The 23763-nt window shown below is 36.0% G+C and overlaps 1 protein-coding gene across 1 annotated transcript; it reads left to right on the top strand.

Annotated features, from left to right (window-relative positions):
• The first annotated feature begins 3602 nt into the window (after positions 1 to 3602).
• LOC4327247 (MADS-box transcription factor 51-like) lies at positions 3603 to 23517 on the top strand. The gene is given in 6 exon segments (XM_066310499.1): positions 3603 to 3868; positions 21434 to 21515; positions 21928 to 21974; positions 22062 to 22158; positions 23033 to 23101; positions 23103 to 23517. Coding segments are annotated over 6 exon segments (522 nt in total). The 5' UTR covers positions 3603 to 3683; the 3' UTR covers positions 23145 to 23517.
• Positions 23518 to 23763: the final 246 nt, after the last annotated feature.

A 23763-nucleotide genomic window follows, 5' to 3' on the forward strand; every position in this document is an offset into this window, starting at 1 on the left:
CAAGTTTAGAGACCGCCCTTGCACTTTACTCAAATTTAAATTTTAAAATCTAATCTGGAAGTTCATTTTAAGATATTTTGACCGCACTGTTTATCTAACATTAGTTTTGAAGTCGCTATAATATTTTTATACCCAAATTACTTTTTGTTATTAATAAAACCGTGACGGTTTAAAATGAGACTATGGACAACCGTCAACCGATGAGACCTTACTACCCGCAGTATCAGTAGCACTAGCAATGCTTATCTCTCCATACGGAAGAAAGATAAAGAAAGAGAGAGCTTATCTCTCGCGGCCTTTGGCCGGAGCGGCAGGCGGAGATATTTTGCACCAAAGGCGCGGCGTCCTAGCTGGAGCCCACCCCCACCACGCAAGCTGATCCGCGGGCCCCACACCGCCCGACCCGAGCTTGGTCCGTTCGTCGCCGCCGCACCACATATACTCCACCATGCCCCCAAAAGGATTGAAGAAACTAATTTTTTAAAGCGGAAGCGGGACGTGTACCCGGAGGTTGTGGACGAGGTTGCACACGTCGGGTGTGGGGCCCACGCCTGACAAGGTTTGAAACGCGGGGAGGTGAGAGGAGAGGAGCGGTGGGGTGATGACACGCGTCCAGGCCGTTCAGTCCACGTCGCCGCCGTCGCGCCTTGTCAGGGTCCACCTCAAACCTCCGAGGGACAGGTGCAAGCAACGCCACCGCGCTTTACTAATCGGGAAAATTACTAGTTTCCCCGAGCCAAAGCGGGGGTCGGTCAGGTCAGGTCTCACAGCCTTCTTCATTTCGGGCCTTGTGTTTTCTTTACTTTTGTTACGTGTACACAGCTACAGCGAATTCTGGGCCCACTATTTCCAAACTACGGTCAAATATTTTAAATTAGACGAGTACTATACTGTTCCTGCCTGACTAGAGTTGGAATTCTAAACTGTTGTGATGGACAAATTGGAGAACAACCCACCATTAAGATAGTCGCTCTGATGCATTAAACTGTTCGTGATTACTGATAGGTTGTCCATCTGGTTAGTTGCAATGATTTATAATTAAATATTTGACCGTAGTACAAAGAATGCACTATACTACTCTGCGAGTGATTATATGGCACTTATTGATTGGTTTATAAAACTGTTTACAGATTCACGGACCGGACAGCGTCGGCCCTCTTTATCTTAATCAGTCTACAACTTTGGGTGACGTAATATTTAATTAGTAAAGGTACAAAGAGGTAGGAGTATGGTACTACAGCTTTATCTTAATCACTCTCTTGAAGTTTTGACTAAATTTCATTTTGATCACCTTTTTTACTCTGGATCACCCTTTAAATCAATATTTTCACTATAAACCATCCCAACTATTTTCTCAAGCTACGAACGACTTCAAGTACGGTGGCTTATACTTATCAATAAACACACTTAGCTATATGTAGATCTTTCTTTTTTTACATATGATAAATTGAAAGCATATGGATAAAAGAGTTAAGTGATGCAAAGTGCCACAAAGATAAAATTACCAGGACCAAGATAAAAACACTGATTAAAGGGTTGTTGAAAGGAAAACACCGGCAATAAAAACTAGCCCAAATTAAATTTACTCTAAAAAAATTTACTCATAGCACGGTGATAAAAATTTAAGAAAAGACGAAAATTGTCTGCTTTAGCCATGCATGTATACATATCACTGCAAATGTTACTGAAAGAGACGTTTCAAGTGCATGTGTCTCTTTATCTTATTAAAATAAATTCTAATAATATCCACTTTAGGTAATCAACCAAGCACGGAGTACTAAAAAAAATTATGCTGGTGCACAGCTTGTCTCTTTTTGAAACAAAATATAAGTATTAAAAAAAGTACCGTATTATCAAATTTGGTTACATGCTAAACATAACTAAAATACTTTCGTTAATTGCATCCAACCATTTTAAAATTACTTTTGGTAATTGTAGCCAGCCATTTTTAAAATTATCTGTAGTTAAAATCGAAGTAATAAAACTCAAGATTGCCAAATAAATGCAAACGGTAAGAGTATGAAAAATCAGCTATGATTGTTGGCGGGAAGAAGTTTCGGGTAAAAGAAAATTAGATGTGCATAGATCTGGAATGAGGGAAATAGAAAAAAAAGCCTAATTCTAATGTGGATCGTTAAAAATCACAAACACAAACATTTTTTAGTAACTTGTTTCAATATCTTTTAAGTCTTTCAAATGCCACTGACATTTACAATTTTAAATCGACACATATGCACATGAATGCGTCCTTTTCATCAAACTAAAGGTATGATATCTGTTTATTTGTAAATATAATACTACTTTTATGCGCACCCAAATTTCTCATAAGGGAAAGAGCAAGCGTTACTAGTTTTAGAAAGGGACAAAACATTAACATGAGAGCGAATCGTTTGCATGGTGTGCGCAAAGCATTTATTCCTAAGTTGGGGGGGAAAAAGTTGGGGAACCGACCTGTGCAAGTTGCCATCTGCTGATGTGCAAACGGAGCAATTTAAGGGTAATGCTCTTCTCTAATTTTAGAATTTGATTTTTCATTTGACCTGCCATGCCATTCAAACTATATATTTCTATAAAACAAACTTAAATAAATTTAATTAAAAAAATTAAAATAACTTATAATATAAAACAAAAAAAGTAAAATATAACAACACAGGATAGTGAGGGACATATCCTAGTGGTATAAATCTAGACGTGTCAAGTTATTATGTTTTGGGCGGAGGAGTATGATATACGTACTCCCTGTGTTCTATAATAAGTTTATTTTTAGCTTCTTTTATTTGTCCTAAAATAAATTTATTTTTAAAGTAATTATTGCATCCGAGTTTATGAAAGTATGAAATAATTATATTGAGAGTAGATGAAATAGAAAAAATAGTTGCTTTGGGGATTTGATACATTTTTTTTGGGGGGGGGGTATTCTAGTAATTATGGTTTTGTATTGGTATGTGTGGAATAGGTGAAAAATGAATTTATTTTAAGACGGAGGAGTAATTCGCATACTTTTCCTTTTTCAAGCAATAATAAAACTGAAGTACTTGAGAAAATAATTATGAGAGTCAGAGGCAGTCCATGAACACCCAGAGTCCCAGAGTGCTCTTAGCAAATTAATTATTTACCACTATAAAATTTAGCAATTGTTGCCAAAAGACCAACTTGCGTAAACAGAAAAAAGTACTAGTATGACACCGAAATGATGCCAACGTTTTACTACTGCTAGCTACCATTGCTAGTTTAAACCGACATTTGTGGTGGTAGTGTAGATGTGTGTTTAGCTGGGAGAAAGCATCTCCCTACGGACACCCAGAGTGCTCAATAAGGGAAAGGGGAAGCGTTACTAGTTTTAGAAAAGGACAAAAACACTGACATGAGAGGGAGGCTTTTGCGCTTGCGTGCGCAGAGCAAAATAAAGGACTGGGAAACCGACCTATCAGCGGGGGTGTAAAAGACGGTTTGGCTTGGGAGCCCCCGATAAATAGCCCCGGAAACGCGGCGTCTGAGGTGTACATCCGCCTCGTCAACTCCCCCCCCCCCCCCCCCCCCACTCCATCGATCCCCTCCTCCTCCTCCCCCACTTCTCCCCACCACCACACCACCACACACACGCACGCACGCACGCACGCCTCCGTTTTCCCCCACCGACGAGAGGCGGAGAGGGAGGGGAGCTAGGGTTTTTCGGGGCGGGGATGGCGCGGAGGGGGAGAGTGCAGCTGAGGCGGATCGAGGACAAGGCGAGCCGGCAGGTGCGGTTCTCCAAGAGGAGGGCGGGGCTGTTCAAGAAGGCGTTCGAGCTCGCCCTGCTCTGCGACGTGGAGGTGGCGCTCCTCGTCTTCTCCCCCGTCGGCAAGCTCTACGAGTACTCCTCCTCCAGGTTCGCTCTCTGATTCCATCCCCCTCCCTCCCCCCGCCTCCTCCTGTTGTTAGTTTGTTAGTTACGATCAAAACCCAGCCGCGGCCGAATCGAGACCCCCCGCCGCGGCAGGATCTGCCGATTGGTTCCGATCCCATTTCGTTCTGCTATCCCGGATCGATCGATGATTCTCCCTGCTATACTGTATCGTAATGGGTAAGCCTAGTGCACGCCATGTGCTCGAGACTATCTCGCAGAGGCCCCCCCCCACCCCCCCAACCCCCCACCGCCACCTACCGGCGTTGCGCTGCATGACAGCCCTGTGATTTCTGATTAGTAGGATCTTGTTCTCTTAGCCTGTACAGTAGCAGCAGCCAGCAGCTTGTATCTAGTATATGAAGCTTTGACACCTTGTACTGTTCCGCGCTTCGTCTCCCCGACGGCGTGGGCCGCGTTGTTTTTCCTCCCCTGGTGTGCTTTTACACGTGTTTCGCATGAGGAGACACCAGCCTTCGTAGAGGCGGAGGCGCGCAGCAATACGCGCATCACCCTGAGAGCCACCGCAGTGTACGGCCTACGGCGAGTGAGGAGTTTATCATTTTCTCCCAACTTTTTTTTCGGCATCTTGTTTTTTTTTTCTCTGAGAGGGAGTGATGAAGGAGTACAGTTGTGTGTGTTTTCTTTAATTTATTTCAGCGACAGGGACGAAGTCGGCTTGCTCTGTAGCGACCGGCCTATTCTCATAAATAGTCTTTTGTTATGGTATTGAGTGGCATATGTTAAATAATATTATTTGATACAACTGCTTAAAGATTTTTTTGTAATGGCTTATTTCTTGTATTTTAGTGTACACATCGAACAGGACTATTCTTAGTGATATAGTAGTGGGATAACATATTTATCTAATTAACCTTTATTAATGATATACTATAAAGAACATTGATAATATATTTATATATGTCAAGCAACTTGATTGAAAAACAAGCACATCACTCACAAAGTTAGCCCAATTGTGCACAATAGTCCATTTCATACCATGATGCTAAAAATCGCGCGCTCTGATTGTTTGAGCGACAACCCAGAATAATTCATAGGTATAATATTTTATATATATATTAAGTGGTTTAAAAACCAAGATTGAAAAATAGACCTCAATAAAAAAAATGCCCCCTAAAATCAACTCTCAAGGAGAACCGCGTTTGGCTTTGGCCGATAATCCACGAACAAATGATGAAATCACATATTCCATATATTCGCATTCACTTATGAACAAATGGCAACTTTTCTTATTTCTTGGTAATGTACGCCCTACACATTTTCCAACCCACATTTTTCTAGTTTTGCACCCCCTCCACCACCAATATGGTACAACTACAGCTCCAAAATTTAGCTCCAGGAGTTAGGTCTGGAGTGGAGTTGCCTAAATCCAGTTCCACAACTCTAGTTTATTTTGTGCGAGCTTCACCCAGCTTCACTCCCAATTTTAATGGAGCTGTAATTGTTTGGCTGAGCTCCAGCTCCAAGAGAAGTGGAGCTAGAGCTGGAGCTGTGCCAAACAGGCCCTTAGCTTGTCCAAATGGTCTAGATTCTTATTTCAGATTCTACGAGTCAGAAGGTGCATAATCAATAATCAATGAACTGGAAGCCAGAAGTTGGATAACGTAAGCTTCAGCTAGATACTCACCAATTGCTTTTTAGGATCTGTAGCTTTCTTAAATAGGGCATTTCCTATCTTTAATACTCCATATGTCCCAAAATATAACGACTTTTAGCCTTTAGAATTTGTTCCAAAATATTACAACTTCTCCACCAACATTCTCTTCTCAACCAATCACAACCCTCCACCATTCAATTTCTCCACCTACATTCATTTCTCAACCAATCACAATCTTCCACCATTTAATTCTACTTATTTTCTTAATAACCGTGACCAACTCTAAAACTCATTATATCCTGTCCGTCCCAAAATAAGTTTATTTTTCACGCATCTCACGCGTACCAATATCTAAGAAAAAAAACTAGAATACATTCACTTCATCAAATTCCAATGCAGTTGTTCCTCACTTTATCTACTCCTAATGTATTTTCCCCCTACTTTTACAAACTCTGTTGCAATAATTGCTAAAATATGAACTTATTTTGGGATAAATGGGAGGGGCTAAAAATGATCTTATTCTGGGACGGATGGAGTAGATGCTTCTTGTAGCATATGTTTTTGAATTTAACTACCATCAAGTTCCACCACAACATATAGAAGTATCTTGTAGTAACCGTTATTTTGCTATTTTGCTAATGAAATAGACTAGAGGCATTTTAGCTTGCCTTGCACACGAGTGACAAGTAAACTAGAACGGAAGGAGAATTTTATTCCCCCTCAATCTGACCAAATCGATCCAAAGCCATACCAGTGTATGATTTTCCTTACTAAATGTGAGGTTGATCTTTCACTAACAATGAATAAACTCCTCTAAATTTTGAACTAGGATGGGACAATAGACCCAAATTAACATAAAACTAGGAAATCAATGCGGCGATGTTTAAGTAATGACCATGATTGTAGACAACAAAATAACACAAAATTGATAAAATAACTCGTACATGTATGTCATAGATTATTTAATATTTGTTGGGTCGTCCCCTTCATGTGTTAAATCATCTAGGAATTTGTCCTAACATTTGGGATAAAAAATTTCGCTAATAAATCTATTGAACATCTAATGTACGACAAAAGTCTCTATGACAACCCACTATTAGAAATTGGGGCATATAGATCTCCAGCAAACCTTAACATTTTATTCAAGGGTTTGTCCTTGAATACATCCAGGCAAAATGTTGAGGATTTCAATCAAAGTTCGGGCCATTGGATTTATTTGACGCGTATCTTAATGGTTAACATGTGCCCTACCTCTTCTTACCTTTTCTTGTTATCTCACTATTGAAGTTGTCCATGGTTACTAATACTCAAAGCCTAGAGGCTATACACGCACTACCTCCTGCTATTCCATATCACATTCTAACCACAATGTCTACGGTTATTACTTATTAGCTATGTTTGCAATGCTTCGGGCTTGCATTCAACTAAGATAGCAAAAAAAAGTGTTAAAGTGTTAAAAAATCCCCACAATTCCCGGCACACGAGGGGGTGGGGGTTAAAAATCCCCTTGAATATAATTTGACTAGGTATCTCTTCTTTGTTGGCTTAGAAGATTTAGTTGTGTTTAGTACTTCATGAAGTTATGGCTATCACTACAACTTGGTCAAGTTTGATTTCTTATCTAGTTTGTTGCCATACTAATTAAAGTGTTGCATTTTGAAATGCACCCAAAGAAGTGAATTATGCACACATACTAGAATCATTAACAATCGTTTTTAAACTTGTTTTATGAATACTAATATGTATTTTATACGCACGTAAGACACACATAATATGCTGACCATATATGTGATAAATTATGAATGATCTTATATCTTTTATACTCCCTTCGTTTAAAACTAGAGGGTGTATTATGATTTTACACAATCTCCAACTTTGAACATTAATTTCTTTTGCTATAAATTATCAACTACAAAAACAATATCATATGAGAGTATTTTTTAAATTTGAATCTAATGATACTACATGTGTAGCATTAACAACATATTTTTGTTTAATTATCAGTCAAAATTTTAAAATGGTGATTTTACAGAAAACAACGATGTCATATATATATTAGAGCGGATGGAGTATGTTACAAACAAACTAACTAGCATCATTACTACAAAGCTTGTCCAAGGTTGAACAAAATCATCTCAAAAGCTCTAACCATCATATCATTCCCTCAAAAGGCACAAATCATTCCTTGCTAGACTGCTTCCTATGAGTAAATTACATCGAGCAGTAATGTTTATCAGTTATCTCTATGCACAACCTAATAATACATCATGCGAGTCCACAACCTTTTTGCCTCCTGCCAATCTATAGTATTACATAATTATTAGAACATAGCATATGCCATTGTTTTTAAAATTCTTCCTAAATATTTTAACAAATCAATTCTAAATATGTTAGAACATCTATTATAATGTTTCAACAATGCACATAGTTTCATCTGGTTTCCTTATGCCTCTCCGTAGTCGGATCATTGATTTGTCTTACGACATTAACAATGTGAAGTGCAAAGGTGCTCCCAGGGAGAAAACAAGTCCACATAATCTAGCGTTTATGAAAGAGATGTTTATCTAGTTAGTAACCAATAATTCTGATATTGGTTTTCCCATGGGTGTGATGGATATTCATTGCAACTTACAGGCAAATAATATTGTGCATTTTCTTATTTCGAAAAGATATCGTACGGATGAAAGTACATGCATACACTTTTACACAATATTATACAAAATTAGGTTTGCTTTTCTTATCTTCAGTCTTATAATATAAACATGCAAGCATATACAAAATATTATCTCAAAAATTTATAATCAACTTATGTCAAACATGCAAGCAAGGATGTTGACAAGCTTTAAAGTTTCTTTTTAAAAAGGTCACACTTATCTGAAATGATCCCAATTATCTCATTAGTTTGGATACTATATTACTCCTAAGGCATGCCAAATTTATAATTAACCTGACGGGTTAATTTTTTACATTATGATTGTAGATATCATGAAAACATGTGCTTAGATTATTATTAACCTAGAAAAATATGGGTTTCACTATTTTAGTTCATAGCGTACCTGTAGTTCACACAAAAAGTAAATAGTATTGAGGCAACTTTCAAAGTTTAGATATAAAGAGAAGACATATGCAAGATATTTTAAAATATAACCTTTTTTTGGCCAAAAAAGCACTGTTATTCTATGGGATCGCCAATCACACTTAACCATGCAAATATGCAATTTGCATTGCCATAAGATATTTGCACTACCATTTGTCGCATATTTCTTACCTAATTTGCATCTCTACCTTTGGACCACAAACTCTTAGTCTACAACTGCACATACCACTATCAAGCATGCCAGAAGGTATGATGTGAGGACTATCGCAAATCACGTCTATAGTAGAAAAAAAAATCATGCCATATAAGGTTCATGGAGCACATGAAGGCAACCATGATATGGATGATGATGATGACCATTAAATCTTCTTTAGGGATTTGGTGCGTACTAGTAGTACGATTTAGGTATTATTAGTCTTGCTTCATGGAAGTACAATTTAATGTCAACATCACCATAGATATGCTAATCAACTAGAGCAAGGCTGATAATATTTTCAAAATAATTATGGGCACAAATAGATGACGAACTCTTAGATGAACTTAAGGGGATTGTGGAAGACAACAATTGTCAGACGTTGATGAAGATCCATGCATTTGTTTTTATATGTATCTTGATCATTCATCTATACTAATATAAAAGATGCTAGCGGTGGAATCTATCATCACCACCACCCAACTACGATGTTAGACCCGCAAACAGTGAGTCTTTCCGTATTCCCCAACCCCTACAAGCCATAGACCCTAAGACCTCTAGCTCAATTGGCACAACAAAAGTAACATGATAATAATATATTAGTCAATACAAATAACATTTTTAGGGACTTGAAAATATATACAAGGAGCCATTTTTTCTTAAAAGGCATGTGCATTATGCTATTATGATTGATAAGCATAACTGATATGCCACACATGAAGTATTTTTCATACGGCCTAATGATGGATTAATACTAACCAAATAAATTTTGTAAATTATGATTATTAATTATATAATTGTCCTTATTAGCTATCTCGCGGAAATTCCTATGTTTCAAAAAATCTGCATCACCAAACTCTTTTGAGGGACCAAATATGCATAACATCTGACTTATACTTTTGTCATTTCTCCATGTGAAAGTGTTAAGTCAAAAGTACTATAAGAACATGTGGATTTATGTAGGCCGCTATCTATCTAGACTCTCAATGTGAAATTAATCACACAAACACCAGAGGCCATATGGGTCTCTACTACCAAGCTGGGTATCACATTCACACCCAGTGAGCTCACACCTTTTGTCTATCTGAATCAAACTTTTTTTTACCATAATGTGTTCTTCCTACTATATACCAAGTATATTGTTCTAATCTTAGATGGAAAAATAAATAGAAAAATAATCTAAAAAGATGGATCCTCCACCTTCATTATGAGTAATGAACTAGGTGCTGATACAATAAAAAGAGTTGACTAGATTAACCGGAATAGAGTCTAGTCTCTAGTTGCCTAAGAGCAACCCATATTTATCCATTCCAAAGTAAATCTACTGCCTGAGACCATCTCTCTCCCAAGAACATATGCACCTGAATGTCCAGAAGACCAAAACCAGCCCATGGTCCATGGTACACTATTAGGCTATATAATATCCATCGTCCCAAATGCACATGTTTGAGTAGAATTTTTTTATTTAGACCTTTTTAATAAATAATTTTAATAATAGACCTCGTCGAAACTTATTTCCAAAAATGAGCCTTTTGGCTATGCCGTTGGAACTGGCGTGGCCAAACTCTTTTGCCGCACCGTTGGTCCCAGCGTGGCACCTGCTACCTCGTAGCTGTCATCGTGTTGATTAAGTGAACGCCGACGTACCACTTCCTGTCACACCAGGCTCATTAGTGTTGCAGCTGCCAATTGCCACGCCTGGCTCGATGGCATGGCAGTGTCCTCTCTCAATTCTTCCTCCCATCCTGTGAGAAAGTAATTTTCATTGGGAGATCGATATTGTTAGGATGTATTTTCATTATTTTGTTAGCCATTGTGGTTTATAGATGAACATGACAAGTTTATAGTTACAAATTTGGCACATAACGAGTAAAGATCAGATGAAGTATTAGCGGTATTTGTGAGGTATTGTTAGAAAATTCCACAATAACGAATGGTTTGGATGGTCCATTTTAGAAGTGTTTTGATGGACTTGATTTATGTGTTAAAGATATGAATGGTTCAAGCATTGTTGTTTTTGTCTTTAATACAATTTAGATGGGTGGAAATGACTAAATCCCTCGTAAGCAACCATCGGTTGGTGTCGTAGGAAGAGAAATTTCTAGCACACGTTGTAACAACCACATCCATAGAACAAACTTGTGATCTTGAAACGAATGCAACATACGTCGACCACTTCAACTCACATGATATGAGCATCGCCACAAAGTATTTCCTTGATCCAATCCCTGCAACCTTCCATTCTTGGCATGTCCATAGGTTCGACATGTTGCACTTTAGATCAGACCCGATCACATGATTCTACCCATATAGGATTGGTCGTAAACACTAACATGTCTACTTCCATACCATCAAACTTTCTATTTGCACTAATGGTTCAACCGAAATATACACGCACCCCAGGATCTATCTACATGCATAATATTCACATGCAAATCAAATACTCATTATAGAACCACGTGACCGAGCAAGCAAACGACTTCTATAAGGAAATAAGCACTGCGTGCACGAACCTATCATCCCTACATAATCAAAATACCCTACAAATATCATGTCCATTCTATCTCATGTATAACTCAAATTCTATACATCGCCGAGCCTGGCATGGCAGTTACCACGTGGGCTACCTCTCCACCAAGTCCGAACGACGACCGCCACGGTGGAACATGTTGCCACGCCAGGACCGGTGACGTGGCAGTATTCTTTGCCATGCCATATATGTGGCGTGGCCAAAAGGTTTATTTTTGAAAATAAGTTTTGGCGTGGTCTATTATTAAAATTATTTTTAAAAAAGGTCTAAATAATAAAAAATTGTCATGTAATGAAGGTTTGTACTCTAATACCATGTTATACCCTAGCTTTAATACCCGCATTATTCTAAATTTTAGGAAAAGCAAACTCCTGTACATTCAGAATTCTACATACACTTTAATCCACACGATATGTAAAATGGTTAACCCAAAAATTCTATGGTTAGAACGCATGTATTTTATATGTTGATACCTACCTGTTAAGACTCCACCCAGACTTATTCTACCATCACCACACTATCGGCCAAACTAGGGATGGCAATCGGGCGCGACGGGCACGGGTAGTGCCTACCCATACCCGTGCCCGTGAGATTATTTGTGCCCGTGGGTATGCCTGTTACTACATGACGGTCAAGGATTGTTGCCCATGCCCATCGCCCGCAGGCGCCTTATGCCTGCGGGCGTGCCCGTTTACCCGCCACAGCAAAATCAGTGGAACAAAAAGTCTACAAGCTTCTAAGTTCGAATCGAACTTAAAACATCAAATATTCTCTGCCTCGGTGTGGTGTCTCTCCTTAGGCGGCGATAGAGGAAGGGGGAGAGAAATAATAAGGGAAATAAAACGGAAACCGTAGAAAACAAAGAAAGAGGCTTATGTATTCTAGTGGATTTTACTCCTAGCCTACATGTAAGTTAGATTTCGCGGGTAAATGGGTAAAGCGGGCATGGGTAGTGATTACCCATACCATGCCCATTTACCCTTCGACATAGCTTTTGACCTAATAAGAAACCCATGGGTATAAAATGGAGAACAAACCCAACCCTAATAGGGTTTTTACCCACGAGTAAACGGGCAAACGGGCACAATTGCCATCCCTAGGCCAAACATGTGTCCACACCTTCACTTACATCGTGGACCAACGTGTGGTGTTGTGGTTCTTAGATGTAAGATTTATTTACCAATTGCCCCACGCGGATCATTAGAGATAAACATATTATTTTTTTCTTTCTACCACTTATTCTAGCCTTATTCTATCATCGCTTTGGGCCCATGAAGCGAAGGGAATGAGCTCAACTACTTCTCTTTTACACTTCTTTATTTCTCTGTGCCCTTCCGCATGCGCTTCGTATGTCATTGGCACTTTGATCTCTTATTTCTTCATTGGAGGTTTTGGATGAACTTCGTCGTTCTTTCCCAACAAAAATGGAAAGGGTTGTATCACATCAAATGTCGATTTGTTTTCCGTCCCAAATGAGATGGGGAACTAGTCACCTTTATCTCTTCATCTCTATGAAAGTCTTTATGAAAGGAATCGAGGTCTGGCCCGACCCGGTTCACGTCATTCCAACAACTGACGAGGAGCACCTTAGTGTACGATCACGTCGATCAAATACCTATATGTCATTTGTCCTAGAACTATTTTGGTATAATGTATATCTATTTCGCGAGCACTCAACATTAAGTGCCTATCGTACTATCCATATAATGCCATTATGTCCTTGTTTAGTTTGAATTTCCATGAAATGCTATATGGAGTAATACAAAAAAAAAGAGCAAATATTACAAGTATCGCAAATGAGATTATCTTCAAAAAAAAAAATTTGACCAAAATTTCTTAGAAATAATTGTCAAAAAGATATTGGAGTGTATTGCGTTGTTGGTGTAAAAAACTAGACAACGATGCCAATGAGGATGCACTTGAGTATAACAACTTTAAAAATAAGTGTATTGATCTGATTGATTACTTAGTTCGTAGGTGCATTCTTGGACATGATCTCCTTTTTTTTTCCATTAGACACATTGATTGCGTGAAACTTCCTTACAAATTTTGCAAAAAGTAATTTAAAGTAAAAGAGAGAGTATGCATTGTTAAAATTATAGTTCTAAACGACTTCCTTTATGAATACGGAGAGAGTATGCATTATTATTGTACTGGAGGTCATGATCTAGCCATATTAAGGACATTGTTTGGCATGGAATACCATTATTAAACTAAAATTGTAGTTACATTGAAAAAAAGTATTGTACTGGAGGTCATGATCTAGCCATATTAAGGACATTGTTTGGCATGGAATACTATTATTAAACTAAAATTGTAGTTACATTGAAAAAAAGTAACAACACATAAATAGATATAGATGATATTGTCCAAAACATCAAGGACAAAAAAAATTAGTAGTTTTCCAAAAAAAAAAAGTATGGAACCCCTTGATTTAGCCAAAAACGCACATGGCACCTGGTTTGTTCAAGAACACACACATAGCCAAGTCACATTTAGCTAGTTGTTGAAATGAATGAATTAAACCCGCTACCAAATTACCACACCGACATAGTAAACTTTCAAGTTTTTGCAATCAATGTACCCACCTGTAATTTTTTTATTATCCAGAGTGTAATCACTCCTTATTTAAGTAGGACAAACAAATACATTAAACATTTTTTAATGTAACTATATTGCCATTAGAGAAGTGCTACACTTCCAAAACAAAAATTCTTACAAATGTTTTACAAACGATGATGTAAGATATTGTGATTTAATATTGATTTTCTATAACTTTGGACTAATTAGATCAAACAGTTAAGAAATTTGTTTTTAAGAATTTTGCATGAACTTTTTAGCATGTCCAACATGAATACGGAGAGAGTATGCATTATTATTGTACTGGAGGTCATGATCTAGCCATATTAAGGACATTGTTTGGCATGGAATACCATTATTAAACTAAAATTGTAGTTACATTGAAAAAAAGTATTGTACTGGAGGTCATGATCTAGCCATATTAAGGACATTGTTTGGCATGGAATACCATTATTAAACTAAAATTGTAGTTACATTGAAAAAAAGTAACAACACATAAATAGATATAGATGATATTGTCCAAAACATCAAGGACAAAAAAAATTAGTAGTTTTCCAAAAAAAAAAAGTATGGAACCCCTTGATTTAGCCAAAAACGCACATGGCACCTGGTTTGTTCAAGAACACACACATAGCCAAGTCACATTTAGCTAGTTGTTGAAATGAATGAATTAAACCCGCTACCAAATTACCACACCGACATAGTAAACTTTCAAGTTTTTGCAATCAATGTACCCACCTGTAATTTTTTTATTATCCAGAGTGTAATCACTCCTTATTTAAGTAGGACAAACAAATACATTAAACATTTTTTAATGTAACTATATTGCCATTAGAGAAGTGCTACACTTCCAAAACAAAAATTCTTACAAATGTTTTACAAACGATGATGTAAGATATTGTGATTTAATATTGATTTTCTATAACTTTGGACTAATTAGATCAAACAGTTAAGAAATTTGTTTTTAAGAATTTTGCATGAACTTTTTAGCATGTCCAACATGAATACGGAGAGAGTATGCATTATTATTGTACTGGAGGTCATGATCTAGCCATATTAAGGACATTGTTTGGCATGGAATACCATTATTAAACTAAAATTGTAGTTACATTGAAAAAAAGTATTGTACTGGAGGTCATGATCTAGCCATATTAAGGACATTGTTTGGCATGGAATACCATTATTAAACTAAAATTGTAGTTACATTGAAAAAAAGTAACAACACATAAATAGATATAGATGATATTGTCCAAAACATCAAGGACAAAAAAAATTAGTAGTTTTCCAAAAAAAAAAAGTATGGAACCCCTTGATTTAGCCAAAAACGCACATGGCACCTGGTTTGTTCAAGAACACACACATAGCCAAGTCACATTTAGCTAGTTGTTGAAATGAATGAATTAAACCCGCTACCAAATTACCACACCGACATAGTAAACTTTCAAGTTTTTGCAATCAATGTACCCACCTGTAATTTTTTTATTATCCAGAGTGTAATCACTCCTTATTTAAGTAGGACAAACAAATACATTAAACATTTTTTAATGTAACTATATTGCCATTAGAGAAGTGCTACACTTCCAAAACAAAAATTCTTACAAATGTTTTACAAACGATGATGTAAGATATTGTGATTTAATATTGATTTTCTATAACTTTGGACTAATTAGATCAAACAGTTAAGAAATTTGTTTTTAAGAATTTTGCATGAACTTTTTAGCATGTCCAACATTGCTCTTGTTGTTACAAAGGTTAAATCTTGTTTGCAGAGGCATTAATAATATTACGAAGATACTGAGGTTGTGTTCGGGAGTGAGTCCCTAGCATGCAAAACGAAGCATCGTTTAGCACATGATTAATTAAGTATTAGCTAAAATAAATTTTAAAAATGGATTAATATGATTTTTAAAGTAACTTTTATATAGAAATTTTTTTGCAAAAAAACACGCTGTTTAGCAGTTTGAAAAGCGTGTGCGCGAAAAACGAGAGAGATGAATTGGGAAAGTAGAGATAAGAACTCAGCCTAAATAGTTTCTTTGAGTTATTATAACACATGTTCAATAAGTTAATTGTATACAAGTTTTAATTGGTGCCAAAAACTGGTATAACAATGACAATAAAAACGTATGTTATTTTTCACTAGAACAACATTGTAATTACATGTGTTAACCTATACAATGTTTGGTTTGCCATGATTACGATAATATTAGAAAGCTCCTAACAAATATAAAACTTGCCCATTTTCTTATCCAATGATGAAATGAACTATTTCATTATCAAATTTTAAATGCAAACAAAGATAATCTTAATTCGATAGAACTTTCACATAAGAAAAAGTCATATGCCAACTTCCTAATGAGTTTTTGAGTAATCCCTTGCGTAGTTCCATACTGTGCTTTTAGCCACATTGTTATCAACATATTGGTTGAATTTTGGGGCATGCAAACTTATATAATGACCCTCGAATTACACTTTTTGAATTGTAGGTATGAGGTGTTTGGGGGCATATTATCAACGAAACATATCCTCACTAGGTAGACATGATAATTACATGATTAATTTACAAATGACTATCATAAATATATGGAATCTCAAAAGTCCACTTGGGACACGAAATCTAAATGATAACATGAAAGATTGTTAATAGAGACATGTTAGTCCAAATTGTTTATACTTTCGCTACTCATATATTAATTGAAATAAATATTTAAATGTGCAAATAAGAGAACATCCATGCATTGCAATGAATCTCAAAAGGTGCACAGTAATTTTGAAGTCTATTTAAATTCTAAACAAACCACAATTTAAAAATAGCCAAACTATGTGACAAGATATACAAATCATTCATTAAAGAGGTGGCACACTAGAGCCACCACTAGTCATTTTATATAGAAGAAATAAATTTAGATTGTCCAACAATACCTTTTTTTTTCTAAAACCTTATTCCATCATATATTTTTTTAAGAACTGAAACTCCGTTGTAATGTAGACATTTTACCATTCAAAGAAATGCTAATATGGTTGGGAATTATTTTATACTTGCATTAGATCATCTATTATAACCTTGATGTGAGTATCCATAGGATTCGTGAATTCTAATTAACAATACTGCGAAATATGTAACACTTTTAACATAACATTCACGTTATAATGATGTTAGTTAAAACTTTATTAACATCCAAAACAATTTTTTCATTGGACAAATAAATGCTCACAAGGAAATAGATGTTATCTCAAATTGGTATGAAGATAAAGAATGGTTGACTAAGGAATCTATTAAAATACCTTTTTTTTCACTGTGTAACTTGTTGGTTTGCTTTACACTAGTACTTTATTTTTTGGGTTCTTTTGTATTTCTTATAGCAATGTCATTCTTGTGCTTATCTCCTTTGCTGTGTTTTAAACATAAACATCATGTTTTGCATTGATTTCCCTGTGTTGCTAAATATGTGTGTTTTGATATTTATCATGTTCTATTATTTAAATATGCATGAATTGAAGTATACTCATATATCCTATTTCCACAATACATACTTTAGTTTGTTACCAACTATGCTGAATTCGGTGCTCACATTTTATTATCATCATGTTATGGTTTGATACAATTTGACAGTTTCAAGCTAAATTGGGTCAAAAAATGTTCATCGGAAAATTCAACTTGGGTAAATATTTCATCATATTGACTTCATGCTCTGATCTTCGTGGAAATAGAGAAGGATCTGCTGACTGATTTAGCTTTTGAACAAGTGCAACTTGGTGCATCGACAAGATTTTGTAGGAAATTTACTACATGGGGTGGCCATCATACTGAAAATAATTTATATAAAAACTTATGTTTCATCATTATTATATTCATGTGATTGTCTTATACATAACTATTTGGATTCATTCAAACCCTACTCTCTTTTGTAAACTTGTATTTTGCAACAATATTATCATTGGTACTTAGATGAAACTTGGTTAACAATATAATCATTAGTTCTTAACTTTTTAAGTTGACTTTTTGAATATCCGTCCTTGTATTGTTTTAGCTATGTTTTATTAATAGTTGTGTTTGATCTTTTTTGCGGAGTTGGTGCCTTATTGTTTTGTTTACATTTCTAGATATATTTGTCCTAGGATTGGTGCTCTTATGCATACTCATGATGAGGTACTCGTTTAATGAAAAGAAATAAAGATTGTACCTCATGTTCCAAAACAACATATTCACAATTCATTATCATGGAAGTCTCATCCAAGAACCTTTTTTAACTGGCGTTTCTTAAATTTTGCAAAAACTCTGACTTTGAATTAAGATGGATAAGTTCCCATGATCAACATAGCTTTCAATTCTATATAGTAGTTGTTATTTTCTAAATTAGTCAACATCTCCTAATCTTATACATTGTACTACTTACATTTTGCATGTTTATCTTCATGATAGTTCTTAAATTTCTATGACATGTATGTAATTTACCTTTAGGTTTTATGAAAAAGGTCGATGACAATGATATGAAATTAGACTAAGGACCGATATTTCGCTGTCAAGAATTGACATGCTAAATCATTTGTGCCATAAAATCCAAATTGAAAACTCACTTGTGTTCACATTATTGGTCAAAACAAATTATATATCTATGTTCTAATATCATGAAAAATGTAGAAAAAAAGCACTTCGAAGCTTCCTATGCAAACTGCTCTCAACTAGTGCCTTCAGAATATTTTAAAATAGCAACTCCTACATAGCCTCATTCAAATCAAAGTTTCAATCACACTATTGATATTACTTTGAGCTATTTACATACTAGATGTTTATATTTGTTATATTAATAGAGGTTCATGTTGGTACTTCTAAGAAATTGGGTCATATTTAACATGCTTAACCTCATCACCTTCAAATTATGTTTTAGATTTGTTATGTAAAACTAGTTCATATTTATTATACTAATAGAGGGTACATGGAACAAATATGACACATATTTAATGGTTAAAACCTTCTCCATTACGGAAACCGATTCAAATGTGTCATAGTTGGTCTCACAACAAAAAAAATAGGTTATACTAGTCATGAAAATATACAAAATCAAGTTAGAACATAATAGCGTAATCTAGGAATTAAAAGTGCATAAAAGGTGGCTTTTGATAATACGATGGTGGAGGTTGGGCGCACATATCATGACCGGTGTTTTATGGAGAAATTTTTTATTGGGGCTTGGAATATTTAAAAGCAAAGGAATGGTTTCATCTTTGAAAATATTTTTCCTTCCTTGGTTTCTTGGAGACAATCCCTTAAGGGTGATCTCCTTTTGTTGTTTTGTTGTTTAGATTGAGTGAGGGTGATAAAGATGTAGTCTTAAACTGGATTAGGTTGTTGTAATCATTTATGTTTCTTTTTATTATCAATATAGTTTTTTAACAGTGGGGGGCCTCCCATGTTGTGTTCCTTTAAAAAAAGTGCATAAAAGGAATATGTCAGGATATTATTTCCATTTTTAGTATTACTAGGCTTTTGAAAACATAAGGAACATTGAAAAGAAAATTGAATTAAGTGCATGTTTAATCTATAAATTCAAAATCGAAAGAGTTAATACATATTGTATAGAAGTTCAACACACCAAAGCAAAACATACTACTATGACTACTTGTTGAACTTCACAATATGCTATTCACAAATGGTAGTGAGATGCAAGTAGCACTCAAATTTAGCTAAAATAAAATAAAAAGAATAAGCTACAATTCTAGTAACATAATGGTTCTTAGAAGTATTTTCATTACTATTTGCCCTACTTGAGTGATAATCATCAAAAGTATGCACTTTATGAAGGATATGGGTAAAGTTATTGATAATAATAACTAAAACATGCTATCAAGATGCACCAAGGACTCATGGTGTTGAAGTGTAAAATAATTATATTCCTCTAGTGGATCAAAAGTATGCACTTTATGAAGGATATGGGTAAAGTTATTGATTGAGTTGTTTGAAATTTCCTTTGGCATATCATTACTCTAGACCTTGCATGAAGAATGCGTAAAGTTTATATTTGAGTTGTTTGCCATTTCCTTTAGCGTATTTTGCTCTAAACTTTGTAGGAAGGATGGGTAAAGTTATTGTTTCGAGTTGTTTGAAATTTCCTTTGGCATATCATTGCAAGACCTTGCATGAACAAAGGGTAAAGTTTTTGTTCGAGTGGTTTGCCATTTCATTCACCACATTTTGCTCTAAACTTATGTAGGAAGGATATGGTTGGAGTTATCATTTGGGTTGTTTGCCATTTCCTTCGATGTCTCATTGCTCTAGGCTTAGTTGATATCTTGGTAATTTGGCTCATCTTGGACTTAGCTATATATTTATTGTCATTGGAGTCATGGCTCTAGTCATCCTAGGATCGTGGTTAGTGGCCTTGATGATCTTACTTGGTTAGTTGTGGTACTTGGTTAGTTGGTACCACATTCCTTGTAGAAATTCGGTTAAAGAAACATTACTGGAGTTTATAATTCCCAAATGTAAATCATTGTGAATTATTAATTCTCTATATACTCTAACGGGACAAAAGAAAATTATTCATACCAAATCATAGATACTATTTGTACACCTAAAAATATAAGATTGTAAAGACCATGTATCTCATAGTCAACAAATCATGTTCCCAATCATGTATATATGAGGACATGCATCTAAACTTGATTTTAACAAATTTTATTTTAAAAACAAAAAAGTAACAAAAAAAAGGTGATTTATATTGGTAACACATATATCCTCTACCCTAGAGGGGCCACTATATCTTGGTTGCTATACATTTATCTCCCTAAGACCACAATATTCATCCATATGAGGGGCATCCAATGAATTATCTCAATTCCTCTTGACTATGGCCTTATTAACTGCCCTACTTATAAAGTCTCAATATGTCAACATACTTATTGGCAATCATATGGCCAACATGTTGATCAAGTGTTTGCGTAGGAGTTGATCCAACACTAGTATCATAGTTTTGTATAGAAGGTGAAATCTATCACCTTTTACATAGAAAATGATCCTACAGTGGAAACCTAAAATGGTGATTTCTTGAAATGAAATCCATTAGTATGTTTTTTTAATATGAAAAATCATTGGTCTAGTTTGTCGTTGCCAGAACAAAAGTTCTGACAATTTTATATTAGTTCAGTGTACTATAGGTGAAACTAGTTCATAAAAATATGCATTGTCTTGATTTCTGAATTTTGGCACCAAAAATAAGTGCACTAAAGGATTTAAGGCGTTCTATTACTAATTTAGAGCTTTTTGTTTCTGGAATAACCATAAACATGCAGTTTAAATCAGAGATTCAAAAGATTGAGCATAAACACAATAGAGCTCTTTGTAAATATTTCATTTTGATCATAAATCTAACTCTTAGTGAATTATAGGAGAAGACGGCATGAACTCAGCATTTTTATTGTCCCCATTGTTTATAGTTCCTTTTGGTATTTAGCCAAAGCCTTGAAGTTGAATCATATCGACTGCCTAGGAGGATATTTTATCTAACTCTTACCTGCCTTGTTTTCTTTTTCAGCATTGAAGGTACCTATGATCGCTATCAGCAATTCGCTGGAGCCAGGAGAGACCTGAACGAAGGAAGTACAAGCATCAACAGTGTAAAATCCCCGTGAAACCTTTTTTTAATCTGTCCATAGATTTATAGCGTGTTGCCGCCAGGTTTGATCTTTTTGTTGTTTTTGCAACCAACTTCAACTTCCCATTATTATAAGGATTGAATGTGTGGCTGCATGTTGCACAGGATTGGTAAAATTAAAGCAAGAGTGTTTTTTTTTTTGAACTAAAACTACTTCAGGAAGGCCCCGCAGTTAATATATTAAATTAAAGGAGAGGTGTTTTTTTTTTTGCGGGGAAAGGAGAGGTGTTACATACAAAGAAATGCTTATGTTTATATCTGGAGAACCATCTAAATTAGACTAGGGGTACATTTTGCATCCAAGATGACCAAATTGTATGGCTTTGCCTGCTCTCGTATATATACCCCTGACAGGTATTTTGATTCTGTACCAGGATGAAAATGCAAGTATACACTCCAGGCTTAGGGACATAACGGCCTGGTAACACTCATATGAGTTTTGACTACACGTCCCAAATCTTTATTGACTTTGCTCAACAGAAATCTGAGCATTCTAGCCAACCTGCAGGTCTCTCCAAAACAATGCTGACGAGTCGGATGCTAATCAGCTAGAGAAACTGGAGAAACTGCTGACAAATGCTTTGAGGGATACGAAATCAAAGAAGGTACATTGTAATGTCACTGTTTCCACCAAATATTTCAACCTGGTTTAGAAAAAAGGCTAGGAGTAGAAGATGTGATTATTTTGGTAGCTGGTTCAGCATCACATTTTTCCTGGAGCTAGACATTAGTTCTGATGGTTTACAGATTCTGTTTTTCCTATTGGTATTATATTGCAAATATCCAGTGGACCAGTGGTGTGGAGTTCATGTAGCATATTTTTAGTCAGCCAGAGAAAAGGGATTCAAAGAAATACCAATGTGGCTGTCTTGAGAAAATGGGTGCTCAAAAAGTGGCAGCATCTCTCCTTGCATGTGGCTGTCTTGATAATTTCAGATTTTTCAGTGTGACACACCAGGATATATTATATAACTACTATGTAGTCGTCCTTAAGCACAGATAACTATATTCGTGGATATCATATAATCAATTGAAATGAACTGGGAGATCTATCATCGATGCTGAGATTGGTGTGCTTCATTCAAAAGCGCTGCGAGAAAACTCTGTATGCGGGCAATACTATTGCATAAACTGTTGATGTCAAAAATAACTGATATTTTCTGGTTGTACTCTAATCAAGCTTCTTGTGATGTTTTTCTTTTTTGAATACTTCAACTGAAGGCCGTGAAACCGGCCCACCTCTCCGTTCTGCCGTTTTAGTAAGCCTAGTAACAGAACAGGGATATAATGATTGGCACCCATGGATTCAGTCCTGATAGTTTTGCAATATTGTCAGCTACCTGAAATGACAACTAAAATGTTCAGTTCATGATAACAGAACATGTCTGTCAGTTACCTGAAGATGTTGATAATTCCTAAATGTGGTTTTTTTTTGTCCCTGTTATTTGTCCGTTTACCTTTCCTTGTTTTGGATTGCAGATGTTGGCAAAACAAAATGGTGAAGGGAGTAGGAGCAGAGCAAACTCCAGTGGCTCTAGGGGGCAGGAGGAAGGAAGTGCATGAGCAGGAAGCACAGGTGTCCTGTGCATAAGTTTGGCAGTGCATGCACCTCCCAAATTAAAAAGCTAATAAAAAAAAGAGAAAATGGTGCATGCTCTGTTTGCTGCCAGTTTCTCCCACTGATTGATCCCAGGTAGAGAAAAGAGTTGCCATGGCCTCTGGCTCTGCTTGTTAGATCAAGGGGGGGAGATGGAATAAAAGGATGGGGAAGTATTCAGGTTCTTGTAATGAAGACCTATGCTGTGGTGTTTTAGCAATGTTTGATATGTGTGCTACCTGTGTTTGACTGGTTGTGTTGCTTGATGTGTCATCTGACCATGATACTGAAAGCCTGATAATTGCACTGACTTGTGTATGGAGTTTGTTTCAACCTATTGGTATGAATCTGTTTGATTCTGTAGGAACTGTGGTTTGCTGTTTGCCAGATCTGATTATTACGCGTGATACAATCTGTCCTTATTATGTCTAGGGACCCTTATGTCTATGTGTGTTGTTTATTCGAATCTGGCAGTGAACAATCTGACGAGGAACTGAAAATAACTGATAGATGGTTACGTTGCTGTATCTGTAAGTGTGAGTGAGTGGATGCTTATACAATCTTATTTTTAAATAATTATAAGTTGTGCCTGCGTCGGGAGTATTCATAATCG

Source organism: Oryza sativa, chromosome 1 (assembly GCF_034140825.1).
Source record: "Oryza sativa Japonica Group chromosome 1, ASM3414082v1".
Lineage (NCBI taxonomy): Eukaryota > Viridiplantae > Streptophyta > Magnoliopsida > Poales > Poaceae > Oryza > Oryza sativa.